The sequence below is a fragment of the Equus caballus genome, chromosome 6 (genome assembly GCF_041296265.1).
Source record: "Equus caballus isolate H_3958 breed thoroughbred chromosome 6, TB-T2T, whole genome shotgun sequence".
NCBI classification, from domain to species: domain Eukaryota; kingdom Metazoa; phylum Chordata; class Mammalia; order Perissodactyla; family Equidae; genus Equus; species Equus caballus.
The window spans coordinates 71,573,023-71,600,853 of NC_091689.1; the positions used below are offsets into that span (position 1 = coordinate 71,573,023).

The 27,831-nt window shown below is 34.6% G+C and overlaps 1 protein-coding gene across 19 annotated transcripts in view; it reads right to left on the reverse strand.

Moving 5' to 3' along the window:
* KIF21A (kinesin family member 21A) overlaps window positions 1-27,831 on the reverse strand; it is a 147,598-nt gene that overhangs the window by 40,127 nt on the left and 79,640 nt on the right. For 11 of the 19 annotated variants that reach the window (XR_011439734.1, XM_070270107.1, XM_070270106.1 and 8 more), the window contains 13 exons: window positions 26,792-26,941; window positions 25,947-26,081; window positions 25,258-25,425; window positions 23,255-23,370; window positions 19,080-19,275; window positions 18,482-18,671; window positions 18,062-18,125; window positions 12,631-12,834; window positions 6,995-7,033; window positions 2,605-2,695; window positions 2,090-2,207; window positions 1,500-1,688; window positions 860-1,059 (listed from right to left, as the gene is read on the reverse strand). Coding sequence is in view for 18 of the 19 variants with exons in the window: in XM_070270107.1 (XP_070126208.1) it covers window positions 860-1,059; window positions 1,500-1,688; window positions 2,090-2,207; window positions 2,605-2,695; window positions 6,995-7,033; window positions 12,631-12,834; window positions 18,062-18,125; window positions 18,482-18,671; window positions 19,080-19,275; window positions 23,255-23,370; window positions 25,258-25,425; window positions 25,947-26,081; window positions 26,792-26,941 (1,860 nt within the window). In the remaining variant the exon portion in view is untranslated. The remainder of the gene's footprint in view (window positions 1-859; window positions 1,060-1,499; window positions 1,689-2,089; window positions 2,208-2,604; window positions 2,696-6,994; window positions 7,034-12,630; window positions 12,835-18,061; window positions 18,126-18,481; window positions 18,672-19,079; window positions 19,276-23,254; window positions 23,371-25,257; window positions 25,426-25,946; window positions 26,082-26,791; window positions 26,942-27,831) is intronic. The other 8 variants (XM_070270108.1, XM_023643359.2, XM_023643367.2 and 5 more) reach the window with 1 other exon arrangement.

A 27,831-nucleotide genomic window follows, 5' to 3' on the forward strand; every position in this document is an offset into this window, starting at 1 on the left:
ACTTGATTGAATTTTCAGTACGTAACTTATTACCAGTAACTGTGTGACCTTGAATAAGTTACTTAACTTCTCTAGCCTTTGGTTTCCTCATCTATAAAATGGAGATAATAATTCTATGGCATTGGATTCTTATGAGAATTCAATGAGTGAACACCTGTACAGTGCTTATAACAGAGCCTGGCAAATAGCAAGCACCTAACAATTTTAGCTATTTTTATTGTCATCAGCAACTACAAAACAAGATAATTTAACTACTCGATCATTTCCACGTTTGCCATTTTAAGGAAATGACATTGATTTTCACACCAAATGTTAAGAATAATTGATACCACAACAAAAACAGACAACAGATCAGGATTCACATACTCTCTTTGGTCAAAGGAAGAAAACTTCTCATTTTCTATGCATGGGAATGACAAACACCAAATTCAATATAGTTGTTTCCTCTCAGAGAAAGGAGAAGATGATCAGAAAGGGATACATAGGAGGCTTTGTGAATATCTGTAATGTTTAATATCTTAAATTAGATAGTGGATATAGTGTTCATTGGGTTATTATCTATGCTTTTTTGCCTTTTTGAAATATTTCATACTTTCGTTAACCTTGTATAAGAGTTTTAAGAGGGGAAATTTCCATCAAAGTCAGAGAAGCCCTGTTGACCACACGATTTTCAGCTCCTCTCTGACTTTGATAATGGATGACTATAGGAAACAACTTCTAACTGCCACAAGGAAGTACATCATTTGCAAGACTGAGTTACCTTTTACTGAATACAGAAAGAACCACAGTAAATCTGTTTTGGTTCTAAATGACACAAGCATCCCCAACATCAAACTTTAATGGAAAATAAAATCAATACCTTTGTTTTTTTCATTTCCATCACATCCTGCTGTAATTTCTTCAATTGCTTTTCATATTGAGACTGATTTTTAAGCAACCTCGCATGCTCTTTTTGAGCTGCCTGAAGTCTCTGCAGTTCTTTATTCATGGTTTGGAGTTTCTTTTCATATTCAGATCTAACTTTTTTTGCCTTTTCTTCTGAGTAAGATTCCACTGAGCCTAAAAGACCAAAGGATAGTTGTCTTTGTTTTTGTGAGACACAAATTCTTATTTTATACATTTACACTCATGACCTTAGAGAAGAACTACCTCCCAAAAACAAACCTCAGGATGCCAGGCTGTCTTTCAATCACTCTCTCCTTCATTAGCTACTCTTCACCTGTTTAACAATTATTGAAGTTTTGTTTCTTTTTTGTAATTTAAAAAATGTTCTCAGCATAAATCAATATATTAAAACAATCAGCCACAACTTTGGACAAAATAATTAAATAGCCTAGACAGGTACCAGCATGAGAAACAAAATAAACAACAATATTTAACATAATGAGATAAATTAACATTTAATGTGGCTTCACTATAATATTTTCTTCTAAGAGAAGATGAAAACCCATGTTAACAACTTAGTTTGAACTTTCATTTCAATTAAATAGAATTCTTACCTAAGTTTTGAAGCACCTGGTCTCTTTCAAGCTGAGTGTCCCGAATTTTATGTTGGAGCATCATTAGCTTCTCTTCATATTGCTTTTTCAGTGTCTGCAGTCTTTTCTGGCTGTTTTCTAGTTCATCAATCAGCTTTTGCTTGATTGCAATTTCACAAGTAATGTTTGCTAAGTCTGCTTGATAATTGGCTATTTACAAAAGAAGAAAATAAAAATACTGAGGTAGGCCAAAATATTCTAATTCTAGCTTTCAAGCAAGAATGTGAAAACCATCATCTATATCCAGGTATTCACTTAGCAGCCATAAGGAAAACGTCCCGAACAAAGCAAAAACTAAAAAAGGTGAACAAGGTAAAGAGTGTTCACATCGGTCAGGGACAACAGATACTATTCGTGCTAACTAAGAATGGAAATCACACAATGACTAAATCCAACAAGGGAAGAAACACGAGCCTTGGAGGGCATACATAGGTCAGCAGTTATAAAAGCTACTTTCATCAAGGATGAAATGGAGAATGTTAAGAGTTTTCTGTCATGTTTTAAACAAATTCCCAAAATAAATGTTTGTTCTCATAATAAAGGGCAAGTACCTTTTTCATCTGATTCAGAATCTGATTCATCAGAGCTTTCTCCCCCTTCAATGTCATCTTCCTCTTCCTCCTCCTCCTCTTCCTCCTCCTCATGATCACTCACTTCTTGACTTTCTTCCTAAAGGTGATTTGTGACCATTAATAGCACAATATTGGCAAAGCACACTGATTACTCATTAAGAGAGACGGCTGGAGTAGGAAGTACAGAAGCAAAAACATCTCACTTTTCATCAGTTCAAAAATCCGTCCACGAGTCTAAGGTTATCACATAATAATTTTGTCTTCAATCAAAGAGTACTTCATCTCTAATAGTACTCTATCCCCCCACACACAATGCTTTCAAAATGCACAAGATTGAGAGTTACCAATATATTAGAGCTCTCATTTCTGAAGAAAAGAAGCCCTTAAGGAAACAGTTGAAAATGGATACATGATAACCATTTCTCTTTGCTACATCTAAGTTAGTACAGCTATCAGCAAGCAGAAACAACCTAATCCAGGGACTAAATACTTACCACTTCTAATTCATGGTTTTCTCTTTCTGAAATACCCTTTTCTTCTTTCTTCTCTTGGTCAGTCTCTATATTATCCTCTTTACCAGCCACACTTAAAAAAAAAAAAAGGAACAAAAAGGTATGGTGTTAAAGTAGAGAGGAAAATCACTCACTTTTTGCTCCCAGATTTTTAAAAAGCATCAATTATTTGTGAAAATAAACTAGAAGAGTGGATCATTTGACTGAGCAAAGTTATCATGTCTGATGCTTCAGAGGAAAAGAGAAATTGCCACTCAGCCGAAAGTGCAGTGATTTATATCACCGGAGAAAAACGTATTTTCTAGAAACATTGAGAAATAGATTATACCCTGGAGCATGAGACCTGGTGAGACAGCTAAAAACTAGTCAGAATAACAGCCAATTAACTAGAATGTTAGGCAATTCAAATTCAAAGGAAATCAAAACAAATATTTTTGCTTTCTCATCTAAATATATAAAACTTTTCTAGTCTAAACACAAAGATATAGAACTTGCATTTTTATTGATATCCTAATACATTTAAGAATAAATTTAAAGATCCAGAATAAATCTGCCACAGTAAATTGTCTACACTGGCTGTATCTATCAGAGGGTTCAGGTCTCCTCCCGTAATAGCACAGGCTCTTTTTTCCTAAGCCGTCTCTACAGCACAGGGCTGTTTCTCATTTTGTTCTCACAGAAATGGGTCTTTGCACATCAAAACTGTCTGAACTTCAGGCTGACCTTTCATTGATTAGAAAATTCAGCATCTGCCATGAGATGTGCCATACAAATAGAAGCCCCCTCTTCAGTTGCCTAATACTAACAGCCTTTAACTACACACTGATGTCAGGGAATGGTTATAACTAAACTAATTCAGCCCTGGCAGCCCTGAGAAGAAGACGGAAGACTCTACAGTGAGCAAAGTTTTTGCACACTTAAATCACTTTGACCCTTTTATTAGGGTTTAGCAACCATGATCAATTATGCACAGAAGTAACTCTTCTGTTCACTAGACTCATACATTTAATCAAGCTAAATAATATTAAGAAACTTAACTTTAAATGAATCAACATGTGCAAGATTTCTTTTTGTGCTACAGGTACATTTGAAAATCCTTTAGAATAAAAAGAACACTCAAATAGGCAATATTCTCCAAATAAAATTCCCCTAAAAAGAGATTAAAAACTTTATCAGAAAAGCTCTGTAACAGCTATCATTTCTTTCAGATATTCTGCTACATTAAATAACTGCCCTAATACAGGAATTTACTTTTGGCTGTTAGGTGAAAAATTTGATCTTATCTAGGCCCTGTTAATATACTCTAATGTGTAATTCTAGGTCCCAACTCTTGCAGGTATTTTTGTATTCAGAACAAGATGAATATAAATACTTTTCCTTTGTAAGCACTTTTCAAAGTTCTTAATTTATGTTTATTTGTTTGATTAATACGTTTGATTATTTCTTTAATTTCTCTCTTCCTCACTAGACTGTAAACCTCATGAGGGTAGAGATCATTCATGTCTGCTTGGCTCAACGTTACATCTGCAGTACCCAGAGGATTCACATAATAAAGGTGCAGTATGAGTTTGTTAAATATATTAACCCCTATGACTGTGGGTGAGCCCCTCTGTTTGAACATGTCTATGTGTCTCATGCACTAATTACCTTGGAGTGGGATGAAAGATGCCTAGAAGACACCTATCTCTAGAGTGAGAAGAAACTACCAGTAGGAATATCAGCAAAACAATCTTAACTAGAGAGGAATCAAGTAATTATAATGGTTACACCATTTTGTTAGAGGAAAACGCTGAATCTATTGAATGCCTCTCTCACACCACTTGTATTGTACTAGGACTGCTGATTTTCTACTACCATGTAGTTAAAGCTGAACATCTGGAAAGAAACTCTCCCTTCACCTACTCAACTCATTCAAAGGCCAGGACCATGTACTCAAACTGTGCTATCCTTGAGGTTTAGGCCCAAGGTTTAGGGCTAGGAAAGGAGAATGCGTTAGGAAAGACATCTCCCACCAGCGTTTCCAAAACCCTCCCCTATTCAGGCTCCTTTCCTCACCGGCACATGCTACAGTGTACAATTTTTGTTATTGTTGGTTCCTTCATTACTTCAAGTTCCAACTCAAATTCCCTTTTACTCAGGTTTATAGCCATACCACCACTATTCTATATACTTGACCCAACACAGGCTCCTACTCCCTCCAAGTCACCAGTAACCAGCTTAACAAATGTTACGTTTTACTTATACATAAAGTTAACTCATATTATAAGCTGTTGGTGCCAATTCCGATACAGAAAAATGAGCAGCTGTAACTTTATATTTTAATTTACCTTTATAAATCACTTACAGCTTACGCTTTAAAATACAAATTGATACTTTATGATTATTGTACCTCAAATATTCAAGTTTTTCTCAATAAACTGAGACAAATTGATATCTAAAGTAAGTATCTAAGGAGCAATGAAAAACATTTAAGTTTGCACGTTACATAGAATCAGAATCTTGGAGCTAGAAGGAACACTAGTGATCATGTGGTTTAACCCCTTTGACATTTGACGGCCAATGTCAACCTTTTGATAGACAACCAAAAAAGAAACTGTGGCCTGGGGAAGTTAATCCACTGAAGGGGACTAAAACCAAGTGTCATGACTCCCAGGCCAGTATTCTAGAATCTTGCACTCAAAGTTCAGTCCTCAGACCAGGAAGCATCAGCATCATCCAGGAGCTTGTTAGATTTCAGAATCTCAGGCTCCACCTCAGTCCTAGGGGATCAGAATCTTCATTTGTCAAACTCCCCAGGTGATGTGCATGCATATTCACGTTCAAGAAGCCCTGCCCTGGAGCACCTCACCACTCTGCTTTGGCTATCCTTAAGGGATGACATAAAAAGTGCAAGCAAACTCTATTCACTATGTACATTTAAAGGACTTGAATATTTTAAGGTGAGAAAATGCTTCCACATACTACTTTATGTATCTTATTTTCATTTATCAAAATAGAAGAAATTACTCATTTTCAATGCCTTAATTTAATTCCAATGACAAACATTAATATCCTAATAATATACTAATTAAGTGAATTCTAGTGTGACTTATAGACCATGAGAATTATATTCTAATTATATAATACTTTAAATAAGTTATAGAATTATAGAATAGAATTATAGCAACTGTAGAATCTATGTAATATGTAGAATATAATCGTGGAATGTAAATTATTAAATAATTTCAAGAAAATACTTTTATGCTTTCATATTTAAACTAAGATATTTTAACAAATTGTTGCACAGTAAAAGTTCTCAAAAGGTTTATTTTAAGTAAGATATGAAATTTCTAAAGTGGTGCTTCTAAAATACTTAAGTATTATTTTGAAACCAGTTCATTTTCTATTTTACTTATTTATTTTTTGCTGAGGCAGATCGGCCCTGAGCTAACATCTGTGCCAATCTTCCTCTATATTGTATGTGGGCTGCCGCCACAGCATGGCCACCAACAGTGGCTTAGGTCTGCACCCAGGAACCCAGGCAGCTGAAGTGGAGCATGCCAAACTTAACCACTAGGCCACACGGCTGGCCCTTGTTTATTTTCTTAATCACTTTGATTATACAATCTGGAGATTTGTTTTAGAAAAATCTATGAAGAGAAGTTCTGCTAAGAAGTAAAATATTACTTGATCCTGGTTTTAATAATATAATTCTGGATGAGTAAAATGCAAATTTTCACTATATAAAGAGTTTAGAAAGTGTTTATAAATTGTCCTCAATTTTCAAATGACAAAGAAGAGAATATCCTGTTTTGAATGCTCATTTCAAATACATTTTAAAAGTAACACTTGTTTTTCTAATTCAACCTGAAAAACGCCTTGTAAATCTTATTCATAGTAAGGCCACAGTTTCCTTTTGCTTTGTTGCCATTTTAATGATGTTTTTCAACAAAGAATACATCAAATAAGGAAGAGAGAAGAGAGAGCCCACCCTTGACTTAGCATGGGCTACAACAAAATGTCAATTCCCACCCAGTTAACAATTCCCAGTGTGCTCACAAGCTTCTGAAAGATACATTCTGAAAGTGAAATGGTGAGGGTTTTGGTCATTGTTAGCCTAAAAAAGGTAAGTCGCCATGTTAATTATGATAGTTATTCTGAAATCATGCGAAATTTTCTGAATTTTAATTTTAGTGAAGGTTCTATTCTTAAAAAATAATTTTAAAAAAATATACTTAGTGTTTTGGTTAATTTTATAAAATCATCATTACTTTTAGGAGCACCAAGCTAATTTAGTTTTGAAACGATCTATAATTCTATAACACATTTCCTTGTGAATGGCAACTAAGTATTTTAATGACATTTTAATAAAAAACCTGGGAAATATTCCAACCTTCTTTCTTCTCGATTGCTTTCCTCAAGTTTCTGTAGCCTTCAAAATCACGAGGCACAGTATTGGAAGGCCAAGCCAATGAAGGACAAACCAGACAGTAAAAAGCGAAAGTGATAAGAAGGTAAAAATGATACATGAGCTTGAAGACTTTAAAATAAATTTTAAAAGATATCATCAAAGGACAATACACAGTAAAAAGGCAATACATTTTGTATGAATAAAAAGGAAGTAGAAAAATAAGCAGCATTATATCAAAGAGGAGTATATAAGCTATCAGTTGAAATTATTCAGCAGTAAAATGCAGAGCTTCAATTTATATAAATTAGTTAAGTAGCAGAAGTGTTTGGATGCCATTGCTTTTTTTAATCTGAAATGGATCAATTTTCTCAGCTTCCCCCCAAAAGCCAACTTTCAATGATGTCCTCTTCCTTTCAAACCTTTACAGAAGACCTTTTTATGGCATCATTAAAAGAACTTCAAAAAGTAATGCCTTTATACCATAATATGAAAATATCATTAATACTACATACTAGGATACTACTTTAAAAACTTGTATTCTATTTTAACATACTACATATGAACATCACTAAATCTAAAAAAAAAAAAATTCTATTTCAAAATTATACATGAAATGGTATTATGGTCAAATGAATATGGTTGTTATGATATCAGTGAAAAACTACAATTTTATTAATTGAAAATTAAAATCTCACAATATCACTGTACTAATTATTAGAAACTAACTACCGAAAGGACCTCTCTTAGGCAAAGGTGGCAATAAAATGGGAAATGTAGTACTTTCCATTAGTAAGATTATTTTTCAATCAGAAAAGTATAAGAGAAACTATAAATATGTACTTAAAGGCTTTGAAATATAATTTCAAGAATATTCAATATGCAGCACTGGGCATCTTTACTCAACGGAATGTACTGAATGCCAACATTTGTCACATAGACAAAAAGAAAGATGTGCTAGGCTCTGATAAAGCATAGCATAGTAATCTTGATTGAGCACACTTTTGCCAAGAATTCCAAAATTTTTTTCAGAATCATCAATATTTTAAAATGAAGAGATTGAGGCTTAGGTATGAATTATTTCATCAAGCCAGTTCTCATTTTAATCTTAAAATGTGTGTTCACATGATTTTTACTTGTTAGCCTGTGATTGTTTTTCACAGTCAACTTATATACTGCAATTACAAGAAGCGACTAGCAATCTTTCTGAGAAAAAAAGTCTACAGGGTGATATTCACTGGGTTCAAAAGGTCCAGTATAGTGGCTAAAAAAACTAATATAAAGCCATCAGCTAAGAAATCTCTGTGTTTCTAGAATTTCAACCTGACACTACAAAATACAAATTTAAATGCAGTCTGATGATGCAAGTCATTTAAAGCTAGATATCCAAAAATATGGAGATTAATGTGAGAATGGTAAACTTCCTGTACCCATATACACAGAAAAATGCAAAAAAAATTTATGTCTAATCTAGGCTTATACTGATGATAATGAGCTGCAATGGCTCAGAGGATATGGTTCCCTGGCAAAGAGCCCAAATTTTCTATTTTTCAATATGCAGAATTTTTGTTTATCTTACACAAGAGAGTTATACCAAAATGTATGAATGCGATGAGCTAATAGGCAGATAAACTTTAGATGCCTTCCCAATTGTATCTTTAAAAAATATTGCAATCAACAGTTCAAAAAGACAGTGGAGAGATGGAGAAATGAACTAATAATCTGATACTTCTCCATAATTTAAAGTTGTTTAGTTTTCATTTTATTCAGTTCCATTACAATGCTTCTTCTATAGTAAAGAGATAGAGAGTGAATGACAAACTTCGCCAACCATTCTAACATTTGAGTAACTCAAATATAGGGAATATAGTCTATCAATTATTCTTCCTTATTTTCTTATACTCCCTTATTTTCTTACTATTGACACTTTTGGATTAATTTACAGCTCAACAGAAAATAAGCACAGAAAGGTAGAAGAGCAAACCTTAAAACTCCATATATTAGCTATTGGTTGTAGCTTTGATAAAGACTTTAATGCAGAAGAGGGTGAAACTTTCATGTAAAACAGGATATATGGCATCCTCCTCGAAAACAAACGCAGCTTCTGACATAAAAATGACCCAGTTGCCACTTTCTACCAACACTTACAATGTCAGAAGCCCCGTAGCCACTACAACCAGAAACTAACACCACAAAACAAAGTAAATTAAAAGACACGAAGCTTCCAAAGAATTTGTGGATTCAGTAGGGAGGAAAGGAAGCCACTATGAGAACCAGGACAACTTAGGAAAGCTGAACCCAAACCTCAAGCCTCAGATACATTTTGGAAACTCTCAGCCAAAAGGAGGTAAAAAAAAAAAATCTTCCCTACACTACGTGATTTTTTTTTTCTTCATGAGGTTGCTGCCCAAAATTTCAGTCTTTGGATTAATGTTTTCTTGTTCAAAATTACAAACATCCCTAGAGGAAGCTTATTGGTTATAAGTCATTTCCACTGGTATGAATTCCTTGAGTCAGACGGCTTTGCTCCCAGGTTTGAATTTAAGGAGATGAGAGAAGAAAATACATGATTTAGAAATTGGGAGTACTTCAGAGTAAGGTAGAGTTACATGAGAACTGACTACATAAGAGAGGAATGGATCAAGGCAGCATGGGGACACAGGAAGTCAGGAGATGGGAGTAAGGAAGACTGACTAAGGCAGAAATTCATATTTTTTCCCCAAAGGTTGGCCTACACTCACAAAAGGGAAAGTTTCTTCCCCTTTTTTTCCTTTTCTTATTCCCTTTTGAATTGTTCTTACCATACTATAAAATAGGTACAAATCATTTTATGTGAGCGAGTTGGGAAATTTGGACATTATCTATTTATAACACTTTATAGATAAAAATTAGTCCCAAATTCCAAACAATTTTTAATTGAACTTACTATATATGTATAGTTGAGGCAGAACCCAAATTTTGCAATGCCCTTTCTGATAAATAAAATAGATAAATATGAGGCATGGAATACAACTCAATCAGAATCAGTACATCCAAACAGGAGCTAACGCCTCCAAAAGACTTCCTGTGGAAGACGAAACACTAGCATGAGTACAGCTGCTCTCATTCTAAGAACTGCTGGAACTCTTTGCTTCTTTGTTTGTTTCAACCTATAGCAAAGATTTGGCTAAAATGGGAGCTTATCCACATTTTTAAAATAGAAATTAACATTACATACAGCTGAAAGTTATTGAGATCTAGAGCTAAGTGACTGGTGATGAACGAAACATTTTATCAAGCTGAGTAAAACAGTATTGGTTTTCATTTTTTAATCCACAACAACGTTTGAATAGAGTGTGGTAAGAAAAATTCTATTTAATTCTATAAATTCATATATGCAGTAATATAAATTGATAAACTGGGTTTAAAGGCTTTAATAGTTATACAGTTTATGGTAACAAAAAAATTTTTTAGGTTCACACTACACTATATAGGTTGTGGTTTCACAAAGACACACACAGCATGTGTGTGAAAATGCTTTATAAAGCATTTTTTTAAAGCATCATATATGTTACGTTTTAGAAAGTGTTAATTTGTTATTCTCATTCTAAGCTATCTTTCACTTTTTTCACAGATGATTAAAGTTGCATCTCAAATTTTCCTTCTCTGACTGGGGTTTTTCCTCACAATTTTTTTTTCTCTCATATCAATTTTTGTTAGGAAGTAGCTTTTTTTTCAGTTGGATTTTTGTGTTTAAATCCAATCGTTTGGTGAGGTCTTCTTAATATTAACATCTGCTATTATTTTTATCATAATAATTATTATATCTATCATAATCACGGGAATAAGTCAATTTTCACTTTGGTATAACCACTGCTTAATTTAATTTTTTTACCTGAAAATGTTTAGGAGTTCCATAATAAAGCCATAGTTACAAATCTTAAGAATAAAATGTTTTTCCTTTAGTACTATTTATCAGTCAAAATGCTTAAAATCCTGCATTGTCACAAAAATAACCTGTATAAGAGGTATTAATTTAGGGTACCCAAGATTACTATAAAAATGTCAAAAATAGCCTCAGCTTCTATTGGGATCCCTATCTATTTTTCATTATTCATACCCAACAGGTAATTATGGTAACATCTCTAAATTTACCTCAAAAGGAAGGAGAAGAATCAGCTCATGATCTTGAGAAATATACCCTTGCTTATACTTACTTATTATTCATGAACACAAACCATCTAGACCTTTAAAAATAAGACATACCATTTGACATTCTGACCAACTGCAGAATTGAATTTTACAAGTAAATGATAAGTCATGTGCAAAACTCTCATTTTCATTCAAGCAATATGTTGGGTCACATCAGTTTTGATAATTCTGTGATCACTGTGTCAGTTTTAATTGCCCTGCATAAGAGCTAATCATTATATATTTCTTAATGCTGCCATAATCAGACATCCATGAAAAACACCTATTAAGATATTAGTATCTTAAGAATGCAATTTCACTTGCAATGCTTCCTAACCATAGATGTGTAGCTCCTTGTTTTAATTATTTTCATCATTCCTTTTTAACTCAAGGACACAGAGCAGAATTAATTTGAAGCATTTAAACCTCCAACAACTTTGGTTAACTGACTGTTCAAGCAAGAAATGCCTAATTGCTCTAATAAAGTTCTAAATAAACTGAGCAAAGCAGCAGGTAGATTAAATGTCCATGGTAATTCTACAAAGCACGTCCCTTGTAACAAACCATTTGACAAACAAGATAGCTCTGCTCCCTTTTGAATATCTAGCCAAAAATGCTTAAAAATAAAATGACTGGCATTTTCAAAATATAGTCTTAGTAAGTAATTTGACTGCACCATAGAATCAATATGTAAACATGTCAAGAATTTATGAGTATTTAACCACTCACACATTACAAGTGGTTAAATTTTTATTTTCCTCCTCTTCTTTGCACCCCGTTGATTTCAGAGGGAGATATTATCAGGATGCAAGGAAAGGAAAGCCCAAAACAGTGGTGAAAAGCTGAGTAACTCCTTGCTAGAAGATTGAGAAAGGCTGAAATAACATAAATAACTTTCACATAATCTAATCAAATTAGAAGCCCTGCAGAAAATACTTAAGAGACCAAATGACATTAAATGACAGTATGATGGATTAGTTTAGCCTTTAGTTAAACTAATCTAGGCAGGAATCAGAATATATCCATGAGACTACTTAATTGCATTAGAAAAATGGGGAAAAAAAATGAAAACACTGAGTTGTCATGGCAGAACAAGCTTTGCAGAGAAGTAAGATGAATGGAATGCAAAAGCAGCTATTTGAAAACATAATTAAATAATTTCTAATAGTAATTTTACCTTGTCATAGTCTAAATAAAATTCATTACCACATTATCATAATTAAACTTACTTTTCTTACATACAAGTAGCGATAAATCATTAGAAGTATATAATTATAGAGAGATGGGGGTACAAGGGAAAAAGGATATAAGTGTAATCGTCAGCTAATTTAAATGACATTTCACTTATTAATATACTAATGAGACTATGTATACTCATTGTAATTGCAAATTAAAATATTCTGAAAAGTAAGAAAAATAGGGATTCATTAGCAGTGATTTTATAACACTACCTTTTTTTCTTCTTCTTTTCTTTCCTTTTCAGCTTCTCTAAATCTTTCTTAGCTAGATCTATGATTTCAATGGTCTCTTTGTCTGAGGATAATATAGTAGGAGAGAAAGCTGATGATCCACTGAAATACGCTGACCTTGCTGTGGCTCTTGTCAAGTTTTTTCGAAGGTTCTCATTCACTGCTTCACTTTCTAATAATTTTGCCCTAGAGAATAAAAATATATTTAAATAGGGAACATATTTTTATTTTGGTAGAAAATACATATCATAAAATTTACCACTCCAACCATTTCTAAATATACAGTTCTGCAGCATCAATTACATCCACACTGTAGCACAATCATTGCCACCATCCACCTCCAGAACTTTTCATCTTCTCCAGCTGAAACGCTGTACTTAATAAAAACTAACTCCTCACCCCCCCACCCCTCCTACCCCCCCTACCCCCGTCTCCTTCCAGCCCCTAGCAACCACCATTCTTTCTGTCTCTATGAAGGTGACTGCTCTAGGAATAAATAGGGAACATTTTAAACGAATTGTTTTGCATGCTAAAATACTTTCCGGGATGTATTTCAACACTGTTACAAGATAGGGTTTTTTTTTTTAATAAACATACCCAGAAACATTAATGTCCATGATATTTTTTTCATTCCCTAATTAAATAATTATACATTTGAAATCACTCTTTCCACTCGAAAGTGTCAATGGTAGTTCGATTACTTGCATTCTGGCCAGTGGGCACTAGTTATCCTTGCTTTGTAAATCCATCATTTAAACCCAAAATGTACAAGCAGCATGGTCCCCTTCCTTTCAGTTCCTCATTCATCACGCTATAATAGCATTCCCAAATCTTTGCAAGGACTAGTTTGTCAACCTTGCCCCTGACAGGCTGAAAGACATCTGGCTCCTGAATATGGCGTGGGAAAAGACGGTATCTCCAAGGAAACCTGAGTTTCATAATTGAAAACATTCTTTTGTTTGCTCAAGCAATCCTAATAATGACAGGAGAATAATGTACATACTGTCAGTAATATGCAAAAACACACAACGATGAGATCCTAAAAAAATCTGGACTCTCGAGACTAAAAGGGATTTAGAGAGTCCTCTAGGCCAGTCCCTTTACTTCTATTTGATTTAAACCATCAAGAACACAATTTTCTATTTCAATATAATAGATTTCCAGTGTCAATTTGGGGCATGGGTGATTGATGCAGGGCTATAAGGAGAAAGTACTACCTACTATCTCTTTCTCAAAACCATATTACTAAGTAGTTTTGCCATATGTTCAAATATTTCAGGGGAAGATGCTAGATTATTTGTAGCTACTAAGCTCTAGAAAGCATAGTCAGTTCTGTGTTTTTTCATTGTCTACCAAAATTACTCATGACGCTGTTGAGATCAGCTAGAGACAGAGTGTACATAAATCAGTGAATGTATGTTTCAAGTCAGTGTCCTACACATTCTTTAATGAAATTGGGGGGTTTTTTGTTTGTTTTTGAGGAAGATTAGCCCTGAGCTAACTGCTGCCAATCCTCCTCTTTTTGCTGAGGAAGACTGGCCCTGAGCCACATTTATGCCTATCTTTGTCTACTTTATATGTGGGACACCTACCACAGCATGGCATGCCAAGCAGTGCCATGTCCGCACCCAGGATCTGAAACAGTGAACCCCGGGCCACTGAAGCAGAAAATACACACTTAACCGCTGTGCCACCGGGCCAGCCCCTGAAATTGTTTTATTATATATCTGATGTCATATGTGCACAGACAACAATTACAATATTTTTAAATGGTTAAATAGCTGCACACAAACTTCCGGGTTAAACGACTTCAAAATTGTTTTAAAGAAAATTCTGAATATAATGCTGTCATTTTTTTAATCAAAAGGGCAACCTAAGTATAAAAACTCAGCTTAACTATAAAAACTCAAAGTCAAAATTTACACTTTTCTACATTTTCAATATCTAGCACAAAGCCTGGGTACATAAACATGAATGTTATGAAGGAATGAAAATATAATAAATTAGCTAGCAACAGTGAATGACCTATTTTTTAATTGGCTCATTTACATAATAATCGGACAACTTGTGTTTTTTTTCGTTACCTGATTTTAAAAGTTTGCATTTGGTAGGGGCATACTCAATACTTCTTCAGTCCTGGTGCTAATAAAGGCTGAGACCTTTGGGGCTCACCTCCACAAATTCCACCCTACAGAACCTGCTTTTTGTATGTGCTGTAGAAACAACAACTCTCTCATTTTCTCTTCCCATTCACCCCCCACTTGTTGCTGCCTGTATTTCTCTTAATAGAAGACCAAGGAGTGAGTCATGAGGGGAAGTATACAGAATTCCCTGGGAAGGAGCAGACTGCGGACTTGCATCTCAGCTCTGTCACTCACAGGATTTAGGACCATTCGTTTCTAAAAGCCTCTACTCTTTCCTTTGTAAAATGGAGAAGAAAATAGATACTTCCCTAGGATTTTTTGAGGATCAATGATAGAATGAATTTAAAACTCACCTGACTGATAATATATTTAACAAAAAATAACTATTCTTCTCAAATCTGCAAGTAATATAATTATCTAACCAGTGGAGAGTTAGTTAGATAAATCAGTTACAACACAAGATAGTACTACATGGAACCATGTAAAAATCACGTGAGAAAAATATTTAATAACATTAAAAAATGCTCATAGCTTGTCACATTTCAAAGAACAGATAGTAGAGCAATATATACAGCCTGATGTCAATTTTGCTAAAGTATGCATTGAAAAAATATGGAGGAGATATACCAAAATGTTAATATCAGTTCTTGCAATGGTGGGAATACAGATGATTGTAACTTTTTTTTAAGTAATTTCCTATATTTTCAAAAGTGTCCATGAAAATTTTAAATCCCAAAAAGCCAAGGATTAATTAATTAAATAGTGACTATTACTATTTCACAACATGTACATTTATTAAAAGATAACTAGCATTATTTTATAATTAGAATAAGACAAAACACAAACATTCCCAAGTGGCAATACATCAGCAAAATTTGCATTAAGTTCAAGTAGCTGTGAATAAAGGCCTTACTAAGAGCAAGTTTTGAAAGAAATATGGATTGGAGTAGGATTTAGTAAATAAAAACAGAATGTGAGGGGCCAGCCCCGTGGCCAAGTGATTAAGTTCGTGCACTCTGCTTCAGCGGCCCAGGGTTTCGCTGGTTCGGATCCTGGGCAGGGACATGGCACAGCTCATCAAGCCATGCTGAGGCTGCAGCACATATGCCATAACTAGAGGGACCCACAACTAAAAATATACAACTATGTACCGGGCAGCTTTGGGGAGAAAAAGGAAAAATAAAATCTTTAATTAAAAAAAAAGACCAGAATGTGAGAACTTGGACCTAAATCACAGTAACATGTTAGATCTTTAAAGTACTTTTCAATTTAAGAACTTCTACATCCTGTTCTTTTATTTGAGTCCCATAACAACTCTTTGAGACTAGCAGGTATTGCCACATCTTACAGAGGAAGAAACTAAAGTTCAGAAATGATAGGTAATTTGCCCAGGTAATCCAGTGTAAATTCAAAGCTCATTTGTGTTTATCCTATATGTAAATTGTTTCTATATTGTAAATTACAGTCCTGGGATTCTAGAAGACTACTCCTCAGGAGTGGGACGTACCTAATTAAAGAGCCATCAAAGAAAAGTTGGGAAAGTGGAACAAACTATTAATCTACACCAAGAAAGATTTGATCACTGATTGAACTCAATGCCTAAGAGTCATTTCTGTTCTCTAAATAACTTAAAGAATGGTCTTAACTCAAGAACCTTAAAAAAGGAAGATATCAAATGCTCCTTTTAGCCACGAGAAGGAGTGGAAATGATTTAGTGAGTTTTCTAGGAAATAATCAGACTAGTCAAGCCATTTGTCCAATAGTGAGGTCAAGCCTTAGATATGGCCTTAGAATAACAGGGTGGAAGAGAGGAAATGGAGCACAAGAACCAGAGTATGGAATCAGCCTTAACAATTGACCAGTGCCAAGGAAATAAAAGAGAAGCAGGCTAGGAGCAGGAAGAGAATCTTCAGGAAGTAAAAGATAGAGATTATCAGTTGTAGCTCAAGAAATGGTAAAGAAGGGGGTCTCCAAAGCAAAGAAAGATTGGTCAGAGAACAAGTTTTTGGCAGTCGGTGGGAAAGAGTACTGCCAGCACAGGACGAAAACTGCAAGTCCAGGTCGGCTGCTGACCAGAACTACAAACCAATGCCCCAAAGGTCTCTGCCAAAAAGGTAATAGTTGGGGAGATGTATATACAGAATAAAAGTGACAGCTTTTTGAGTAACTTTATCTATTGCCACATCAGATGTCTTCTCATTTGTTCTTGTTTTTTGAAACATTTACGGGATTCCAGTGTACCTTGTGGGGGCAGAAACAATAGAAATAGTACTCATCTCTGTTTGAGAATCTCTAGAACAGCCAGAGGAAGAGAGAGGGAAAGAGAACACAAATATAAGACGGAGAAGTGTTAGAGTAGCTGCGAAAGATGATCTCCCATTGGTTATTTTCCACAAATGGGTAGCAGAAATGAGATCTGAGCTACTTAGATGCACCCCACGGAGCTGACTATAATTTTACTGCAGGAGAAAGTAGCTCAGCCATCAAGGGCAAACCAGGGAAGCTGAAAATTTTCAGAAATGATTAGTGTCCCTGACCTTTTTGGTAATCTTATTCCCCTAGTCTGGGCTCAGTAGTCCCCTCCACATTCCCACACCACATGTGAGTCTTTCTTTTCCTGATTTCTATCATTCCATTTACTACATGTGACTATTTATGTTAAGTCACTCCACCTAGACTGTGAACTCCTTGTTATGTCACACTTATTTCCTCAGCCCATAGCATGGTACTTGGCACGTAGTGAGCATTTGTAGTATATGTGTGAAATGTGAGTAATGAATGAGCCTCTGTATGTACCAGAGAAGCAGGCAGATTGGTAGGCATGCAATGATTCACACACAAAGAATAGCTGGATAAGTAGAAAAGAATAGGAGTAATAGGAGATTAAAAAAATTAGAGGTGACTTATTGATGTTGACCATTCCCAAATGATGAGGGAAGAGGCACAGGGAGGGAAGGCATCAAAGGTAATTTCATCACTATCAATACTGCCTGTCCTGTATGTCAGGTTAGGTAAGCTCCCAATGAGGAGTATAACAAAAAGAGTAGGAGGATAATGTGAGAAGATAATCTGGGAAGAGAGGGGAAGAAAGCAGTTTGGAATGTGACACTATGGGAAAGGCAAGTGCCTATACCCCTAAAGATAACCTGACCAAAGGGCTGAAATATCATCATGAACAGTTACCAAACAATAAGCCCAACAAATAGCAGTATTACTACATTGTAAAACCAAAAACACGTGCATTATATAGTACAGAACGTGAACTGTACCTGAGATCTTCTATTTCTTTGATATAACTGTGAATCATATTACTAATCTCCTCGTTCCCTTCACCTGAAAGATAAAATAAGAAATGAAGAATTTCCTTTAAATTAAAACTTCAAAAAAACAGAATGGGAGAAAAAAATAAAGTTATGGAAACAAAACAATAATGCTTTAAAACAATTAGTACAGCAAATTTCCTACCCTTAATTACATGCTGTCAGTAAGATAATATGAAAAAGCAAAGGGCACATTTTGTTTCTGTAAGAATGTATTATTTACCAATTAAATATTTAACGTAAAATCACAAGTTGTACACATGCAGACTGACATTTCGACTTCAAATAGTCCAGGTAATTAACGAACACAAAGAATGTTCCATGCCCTCCAGAAGTTAATCCCTCGCTCATCCCACCCTACACACATACCTGCTCTGGCAAGAACTTGGTTGGCTTGATCACTAAGAAGCTGTGTGATCCTGGCCCTCAAAGCATCCACCGTCTCTTGCATGGCTTTAATTCTTACACGCAGGTTATTATTTTCAGTCTGTAGCATAGCATTCTCATGAAACATGTCATTGATGCTTTCCACACCCTCCTCATCAATTATTCTTTTACCCTAGAAAAGGAAAATATTCCCATTGGTTGAGAAGCCTTAAATACACAAGAGTTTTGTTTAAGGATGCTACAGGACTATGCAATTCTACAGTGAAGAGTCCTTTTGTCATAACAGCCTCAAGCAAAAGAGATCCTTATCCCTCTACTATATCCCCTCCATGCTGCATTTGTCACTAAAGAAACTGATTGGGTAGGAAGCCTTCTGAAACAAGAGGTTGGTCAGGTTGATAGACTGAAAATTACTAAAGGCTGTCCACATGAAAAACTAGAATTCTACCTCCAAAAGGAAGGAGGCCACTATTGGGACAGACAAGAGACTGCAGAGATATACATATGCAAGCCATCACAAAAAGGCATCACTGTACTCACAAAATGTATCACAAAATGCAGCCCAAACCCATTAGCTTACTGTTTTGTACTCCATGAGCTCCATCTGAAGTCGTGTGATCTCCCCACGGAGTGCATTGATTTGCTGACTAGCTCTGTCCTGATTGACCATCACCTTGTTCTTGATATTTCTAGCTCGATTGGCATATTTCAGGGTATTTAAAGTTTCCATAAAATCTCTGTCTGAAGGGCTGACACATGCTATCATGATTGTTTGGCTGAAAGTTACAAAGAATAATTCGGTTTACAGATAAAAGCAAATAAAACACTGAAATAATCATTTTTAAATACCTGCCCTCTAATAATATCTTCTCTTCAAGATACCAGAAGATTGATACTACTAACTTAAAAATTAAAGCAAATTTAAAAGCTATCACGCTTTAAAAGCTATCTTAAGAAAAAAGATTTTGTTTACTTATGTAAAATCAGGAAAAATCAATTTATATTATCCTTCTTTGACCCATAATACCTTGAGAAAGTATAAGTGCATATACTTATTTCTTACCTCTTTACAAAAAATTGATAAAATGCAAACAATAATTCTAAAATTTAATCTACCTATAATATGACAAATTGAAATTCAAAAATCATTTCTTTCATTATCCACTTAGCATTTCAGGATTTTAAATTTTTCTTCTTTTTATTTAATCACTTGTATCCTGATTTTTGATGTCAGCAAAGAATTTTACACAATCCTATCACCTGAACAGAAGAGTATTTAGTATATCCATATGTTTTACAATAGAAAACTTCACTTGTGATTGAGTGGTCAAAGTTCCAGAGTTTCTGGCCAGATTACAGAGGAAAAATGGGAAACATTACTTTATGGTCATAATGAATTGTTTTACCAACCAAAGAACAAGACAGTGAAATGCTTAGTATTCCCAAGCTATTATGTCTGTCAATAAATTCTAAACAGCACTTACACACTAACTGAAAAAATATATAGGAATTGCACTTAAGGAGGTAATTTACCCACCCTGGTAGGAAACTCATGCCTATCAATTTTGATCTATAGCCTCCAGTCTCCTGCCTTCCCCCAATACTCTCAACACAGTACTAATAGTAACCCTTTTAAAAGTGGTCCCATTCCACCCATCTTTCCCCTTTTATCAACTCTTGCCTTTCCTTACTTACCCTTACTCTCACTATTATTCAAGATTCAGCTCAGCTTCCATCTAGTCCAAGAATCCAATGCTCAGTTTGGCTGTACTCTTTTCTCTCTGCTTCCTCACACCCTTTGCATATCTCTTTTTGTTTATTATTATTATCACACTGAAATTTTATAGACCCTACTCTCAGACCCTAAACTCCTAGAGGACATCAAGGATCATCAAGCTTTATTCATCAGTATACTTCACATAACACAATATTTGGAAGATATTTGGTCATTAGTAATTGTTTGTGGTGTGTGTCACGTGTACATAACATTTCTTTATCGGAGGTCAGAAAATTAAGATAATTCATGCCCCTCTCACTCTCTCTTTTGATGAAGAAGATAAGAAATCAAGTGACGATGGTGATTATGACACTGATTAGAGAATAAATAGGACTTCTCAAAGAGTAGTCTCCAGTCCAGTGCCAGTCTAAAAAGTATTTGTTATAGTTCACAATAAGTAAAGAAATTGAGAGTGAGCATTTTGGAGACTTTTACAACATTTGAGCTTGCTATAATCAATGAACTCATTTCACTGACTAGAGTACAGACCAGTTAAAGTGTTTTAGAACTCACATGTTGTCACAAATGGGACAAGCTGAGTGCAGTCGGGCACACTATTATTAAACTGCCACAAATTGGGCAGGTAGGGAAGAGAACTCTCCCTTCACAAATGTTTTGAGAAGCACTGGGATCAAGTGCTTAAGAAGAATGGTGAAAGTCAGGAATGAGAGGAGCTAAGACCTATTGTGGTGAAAAAGTGACATATCGGATAAAACCCAAAAGATAAAAATTTCAAGAATGGTTGTGTTTATGAAAAATTCAAAGAAAACATTAAAGTTGTTTAATTTTAAAGTTTATATAAAACCACAAGTCTGTTTTAAAGGAAACTATACCATTTAAATATACTATTCTGTTATATATCTTATATACTGTTATATTATATTATGTCATATACCATATTATATAATACATTAGGGAGGAAATACATCACAATGTGAACAGTAGTTACTTGCAGGTAATAGAAATATAACTGATATTTTTATTCATGCTTTATGTTTTTCTGTATTTTTCAGAATTTTTGCTATAAACTTGTTATAACATTATATTAAACAGTCTAAATGTATGAAAGCCAGCTGAGGTTAAAAAAATAAAAGTCAAAGGATGGTCTGGCAGCATAGTGGTTAAGTTTGCGCACTCTGCTTCAGTGGCCCAGGGTTTGCAGGTTCAGATCCCAGGCACGGACGCACACACTGCTCATCAAGCCATGCTACGGCAGTGTCCCACATATAAAATAGAGGAAGACTGGCACGGATGTTTGTTCAAGGACAATCTTCCTCAAGCAAAAAGAGGAAGATTGGCAACAGATGTTAGCTCAGGGCCAATCTTCCTCACCAAAAAAATAAAATAAAAATAAGTAAAATTCAATAAATTATGCACTTAAATATATGTAGCTTGTTTCCAAAAGCATCTTTGATCTAATTTTTCTTTTAAGAGTAATTTGTACAAACTTCACAAAATGAAGGTATTTTGTTCTCCAAGGCTTACACAAAGTACAAGGCTTCTGAACCAGGAGTTCAATCTTAACATTTTTAGTAGGAATTGAGGTTTACTAAGGGTAGGATTAGAAGGGGTCTTCTCCTCTGAGGAGTTACCACTCAGTAAGGAAATGGATGAGGAATATCTGAGACTACTTACCTGTAGCCTGTCTAAAACTCAAGAGGAATTTCAGACCCGCAGTGCAAATATCTTAGACTGCTTACAGGGTGGAATCTTTCAGAAGTATTGTAGTATTCAAAAATATTGAAAGTTGTAAGGGGAGAACATTTATCATCTCCACCTTCTTTCATATTTAAGAAATACATATAGGAAAGGGCTATAATTTAGCAAACATGAAAAGTTTATATTTGGCTTAAAACACAAAAATTTTTGTCTGTTATAATAACGCAGATTGATATTCAGGATCAGAGTGAAAATATAGAACAGAAGTAAGAAATATGCAATAACAGAAGCGACATTGCACCCATACATAAGCTATTCTAGAAGAGAGATGAGTTAAGACAATGCCATTATTGCATAAAAGGAAGAAATATAAAAATGATACTGTTGAATTCTATAAAACTTTATTTCTAAATCCATCCAATTTTGAATCTAAATAAATTTAACATTATCAAAATTCTTTGAATAATAGTTGTTCAAAAAGGAAGTTTGCAAGTTTAATTACCAAATAAGTTTACAGTATCTAATGATCTTTTCAGTAGACATGATGGTAGACTATTGAAAACATTGTATAATGGATTCACTGTGGTTGTCTGTAACTTGTTGAATTCTGCTGTTTGAATTTAAAGGCCAAAAATGTTTGCACTTAAAAAGTTATATAAACATCAACACCAATCTACTGATGTTTATAAAGAGGAATGAATTACCAACAAGAAGTGTTTAGCTGATGAAACAGATCAGAAGGATGCAAAGTATAGAAAAGGAGGAATATCAGTGATGTTAGCAAAGTTTATAACCAGAAAACACCCTACATTTCATTCAACTGACATTAAAAAATGTTTTTCCACATGTAAAAAAAATTTTTAATTTTTAGGAGATTTTGTAAAAAGGCATCAAATATATTTAAATCACTTGGTAATTACTTAGAAGACAGCACTAATCTTCAACAAAATTTTATTAGGCATCTGCTACGTGCCAAGCACTGAAAGAGAAAATATGATATACTAGAAAGACCACATGCTATGAACTTCATTTACAAACTAAGTCACTTTGAATAAATTACTTAATCTCTCTGGATTTCAATTTCCTTATCTATAAAATAGGAATAATAACATCTGCCTCAAGGGATGTTATAAGGATCATGTACAATAACACCATACAAAAGAACTCACAAATTTTAGGTACTTAATAATTATTAGTTCCTCATCCTATTAATTTGCTTTATAAGAAAAACAGTTCTGATAAATAACATTATAAACTTAACTTTAAAAAGAGTGAATAATTGAAATTAAGGAATATGGAGGATAATCACTTATGCATACCTATTACCCCCAAGGGAATCCTGCAGTAGTCTTGTCAGCTTAGAATCTCTATAGGGGACATGGGTGGCCCTCTTGCTCTTGTCTCCCAATGCACTTATTACATTGCCAAGTGCCAACTAAAAGAGAGAGAAATGATAAAAAATTTACTAATTATAAACTTTTAAATAACAAAAGCTTACAGAGAATAATATGGAGACATGACAGAATTGAGAACATTTGTGTCTAGTGTTGTTTTACGTTGGTATTTTGAAGTATGAAGTAAACCTCAAAGTTTTCTATATTAACTACTAAAAGCTGACACCACTCAAAATTTAGTACTCTGTATATACCCATAACTCACAGATACTCAAACTTCTATTCAGAGATGTTCTTTAGATATAGAAATGTTGTAAGATTGGCGACGTCTAACAATTTCTGGAATCATCAGAGCATCAGTTTGCGTCCCCAGAAATCATGAATTCATGTTTTAAATTCTTCTCCTCAACTCAATGAAAAAATAAAAAGTTTAGGTAGTTTAACAGTTTCATGAAACTTTCTTGTTGCAGTATAGCTTCCTTATGGGAAAAGAAAATCTCCTTTAACTAAAACAAAAATATCAGTATGATTTCTCTGAACAAGATATTCCTAATGCCAGTACAGCTGTTTTTAGAAATACAGTGAATCTATATGCTAAGCATCCAATATCTAAAAAACTAAATCAAATTACAGAACTCTTTAATCACTCCTCCTGTCACCCCTACTGTTTTTCCTACTGTTCCTGGACTAGCACCTACAGCATAAGCATTATCCTAAATGTTGGGGTCACACTCGCCTTCAGTAACGCAAACACCTATAACCAGGTCGTTGTTGGAGCCAATGGATGGTGCAGAGAGTGGCATCAGCATCACATTGTGTCTTAGTCTCCCTTTTCCAAAGAGGCCAGAGTTTTAACCACTGGCTACACTGAAACTCTATCAGAAGTGTTTGAACAAGCTTCAGTAGCCTAAATAGGAAAATGGAGCACTGGCTTTTGTCTTTTCCTGGCAGCACAAATGTAAATACCACCATGATTTCATCTAAGAAATTCAAAACAATACACAAAGTCCAGGATCCAGATCACTCCCTTTAACACAACCTTCAACCATAGGGTGGGAGCATCAAGATGGGTATTGGAGTTGGAAGGTCGGCTCTCTTTAATCAGCCTCAGTTGATGATTCCCCCACAGAAGGGTTGCGATCATACAGGAGCAAATATTGGACAACGACAAAAGAGGACCATATGATTGGGGCCTCTAGCTCCAGGATGGGAGAGAGGGAAGCAAAGCAGAAAACATGCCCTAATGCTATCAGCATCACAGAAACTTAGGGATGTCATGACTTTTATGCAGGAACAAATGTCCAATTTTATAATGAAGTCAATAAAAAGAAAAGATTTACTACACAAAAATTTACTCTAAAACATTTTCTTCCAAATAACAGAAGCTTTACGCTAAGAAACACAAGGTGTTTTCCAATCAAAACGCCACTAGGTGGCATGTTATTAAAGTTAATTCCTAATATAATGAAGAAAAGTTCTCCCTTTGAAACAATAATTACTAAAAAACATTTGATTATAATTCCCAAAATAAAGTGACGTCATAAAATGTTAGCAAAAAAGCTACTTTGAGAGTCATCTGTGAAACATTTAATCTTAAATGTTGATTTCAACAATGTATTTTTAAATGTGAACAGAATTTTTTTAAACCATTTTTATTCTATGTAGTATTCTCTGCACATGTCATAAAACTCAATCCCACTAAATTTGCACAGACGAAGAAAATTTGCAATGTGAAAAGAAGAAAAAAGCCTATAACGTGAGGAAATCAAAATTCAATGCGTTACTCCTAAGTTTACAAGTTTACTGCAGCTTTCATTTCTCAGCTCAGTGCATGAAGGATTTCCACTTGGGTATTATGTACTACAAAAGAGAAAAGGACAATAGAAAAGCCCTGATAGGTTCTTAGCACAAAGACTTAGTCTTCTTACAAGTCCACAGTTGATGGAAATGCCTTCTTTGGCCCTCTCGCCCGTAGCTCCAGTTCGCTTCAGTCTTTCCGATCCTGCCAGATCAACAAAATGGAACTTTGCAGTCAGGGTTTCAAATTCATTCATCTGTGATGATTCAGAAATCACCTTATTATCAGTCACATTTTCCTGTAATGGAGGAAAAGAGTTGAAAATATTTTATTAACGCGACACTAAATATCCTCCAACTCCACTCTGCACCCATTATAAATATATATATAAAATATCCAAAAGTAGGCATGTAGCCAAATAAACATAAATGCAAAAATGTCTGCTGGCAATTAGAAGCTTAGAAAAAGTTAGCAAGAACCTTGAAGGTCAGAACCCAGCTGTATCAACTGAGGCTTTGCTTATGTTGACGAAGGGAAACCAGTAGCATACAGGCCTCAAAAGCAAAGGGGTCTCAGGTGACTACAGCCATGACCATACAGCCACAGCTCGCTTTCTGGTTGCTGCAGACACACATCCAATTTTTTATTTCAAAATCTTACATGGTTGGCCAGCTTCAGCTTAAACAGAATCAGAGACATCTCATTAGGAAAAGGAACGATTCAACAAAATAAATTTGGTTCAAATATACCCTCCTGGGTTTCATGTGATTTTTGGGAAATGAAGATTGAAAGTTGAAGAAATCAGAACTAATAACTCACAGCATCGATCTGTGGACACATTCTGGTTTGACACACGTGAATGGTAAAAATGGCATGTGAACGAGAGCTCTGAACATTCATCTGGGTACTGGCAGTGGTCCGGGATAAAGCACCCAGCTTCAAACACTGCATCATCTGGAAAAGGGAAAGAAACAAGGGTTTGACATGAACAATACTTAAAGAAAACACCACGCAATCAGAAGTCTGAGCTAATGGCGAAAACCCACCATATTAAAGGATGTAAAAGATGTGGATTTTCATATTATTTTAGTTACAAGCACTTTTTGCGCTGAACTTCTAAGTATAATAGCGTATTATTTTTTTAATAGGAGAAAACACTGAGATTCTATTGTTGGCCATTTGCTGACATTTGCAGTTTCCATTCCAAAACTGTTACAGTAGAACACTTTGAAACAAACTGAGCAATAACTTGCATTACTCAGGCTCTTCTGTATCTTCCACTGAAATATTTTTGTGACTCTTCTGAACGGTCTTCCTTTAGCAGTAATGATACGATCCTACCAACCTGACAGCAAAAGGATGTGGTCTCATCCTTCACCTTCAATTATCAAAGCCTCTTTCTCTAGCTGTGAAAGAAAACTATACAAACACTGCCTTAGATTCTTCTGATGTTACGATAAATGTACTAACTTTATAATAACCTTGACATTTTAAACAATAAAATCCTAATATTAAAAAGAATATGAAGAAAGAAGACAAAATTTAACTCCCTGTTATGCTTAAGGATGCAAATTTCATATCTTGATCTTAAGCAAACCATCAGCAAAGCTGACTATTTAAATAAAGCCAAATAGGCTCTACTTTAGCTATAACATAAACGTCACCTCTGATTCTGTATTCACAGTACGTGTTGTGACGCCCACAGCATAAATTCCTCCGGTTGAATCTTCATGAATTCTTATATTTGACTTTTTATTTTTTGCATCAATATCACGAGTGGTATCAAATAAGTCAAGGACCTCTTCATTATACAGCTATCAAAAGGAAATGGCAGAAGTTTAATTTTAGAAGAAATTGCCTCACAGCTATAATAACACACATTGCATAATGTTATCTTTCAAATATACCTTAAAAGTTCTTCAAAATGACATATTTCTTCAAAATAATACATAAAAATAAATGGAGTAATTATTATTACAAATACAAATAGATGCCAGAGGTCTTCATAAGAGTAAGAAGAGTAAATGACTTAATCATGACTAAGGAGTTGAGGACTAGATAAAACACCTACTAATCCTTTCTAAGAGATAAATATTTATAAATACAAACTCTAAGAAATATGTACTAACTGTAGATAAAGCCTAAGCTTAGAGAAGATTTTAAGATTTTTACTACTTGAGCTAAAAATATATTTGCTATTGTCCTACAATCCTTCTTAATGTATCTAAAAAATAATACTTAGTATTTTTGCAAGGTCAGCAATGATATTAGGATATTAGTGTTTCTGTATCACTGGTGGCTGACAAGATGGAGCTACCTCTTCAGAAGAAGCACAAACCTATTTTTCCATCAGGATGCTTTAAAGTCGCAATGTGTAACAACACTTTGGAGGGTGAAAGGGAAGACAGAAGAACATTGTTGCTTTTCTTTTTCCACTATTAGTTACCTTTCTTTTGGTGGAAACACATAGCTATATTCTCCTTAGTTTTTAGTAAATTGGGATGTCCATTAAAACCCGCAGTAAGATAACTGATGTTAATGTGAATTGTTTTCTATTCTGTGCTATATAGTGTTGAATAAAACATTTAATCAATGACCAAAATGATTAGCTCAAGTGATCCAGATTAGAACTAGATTACAACACCCTTTGGACCAAGTATCCAGTATTATAAATCACCATCCACCTAATTGTAATATTGTTCAA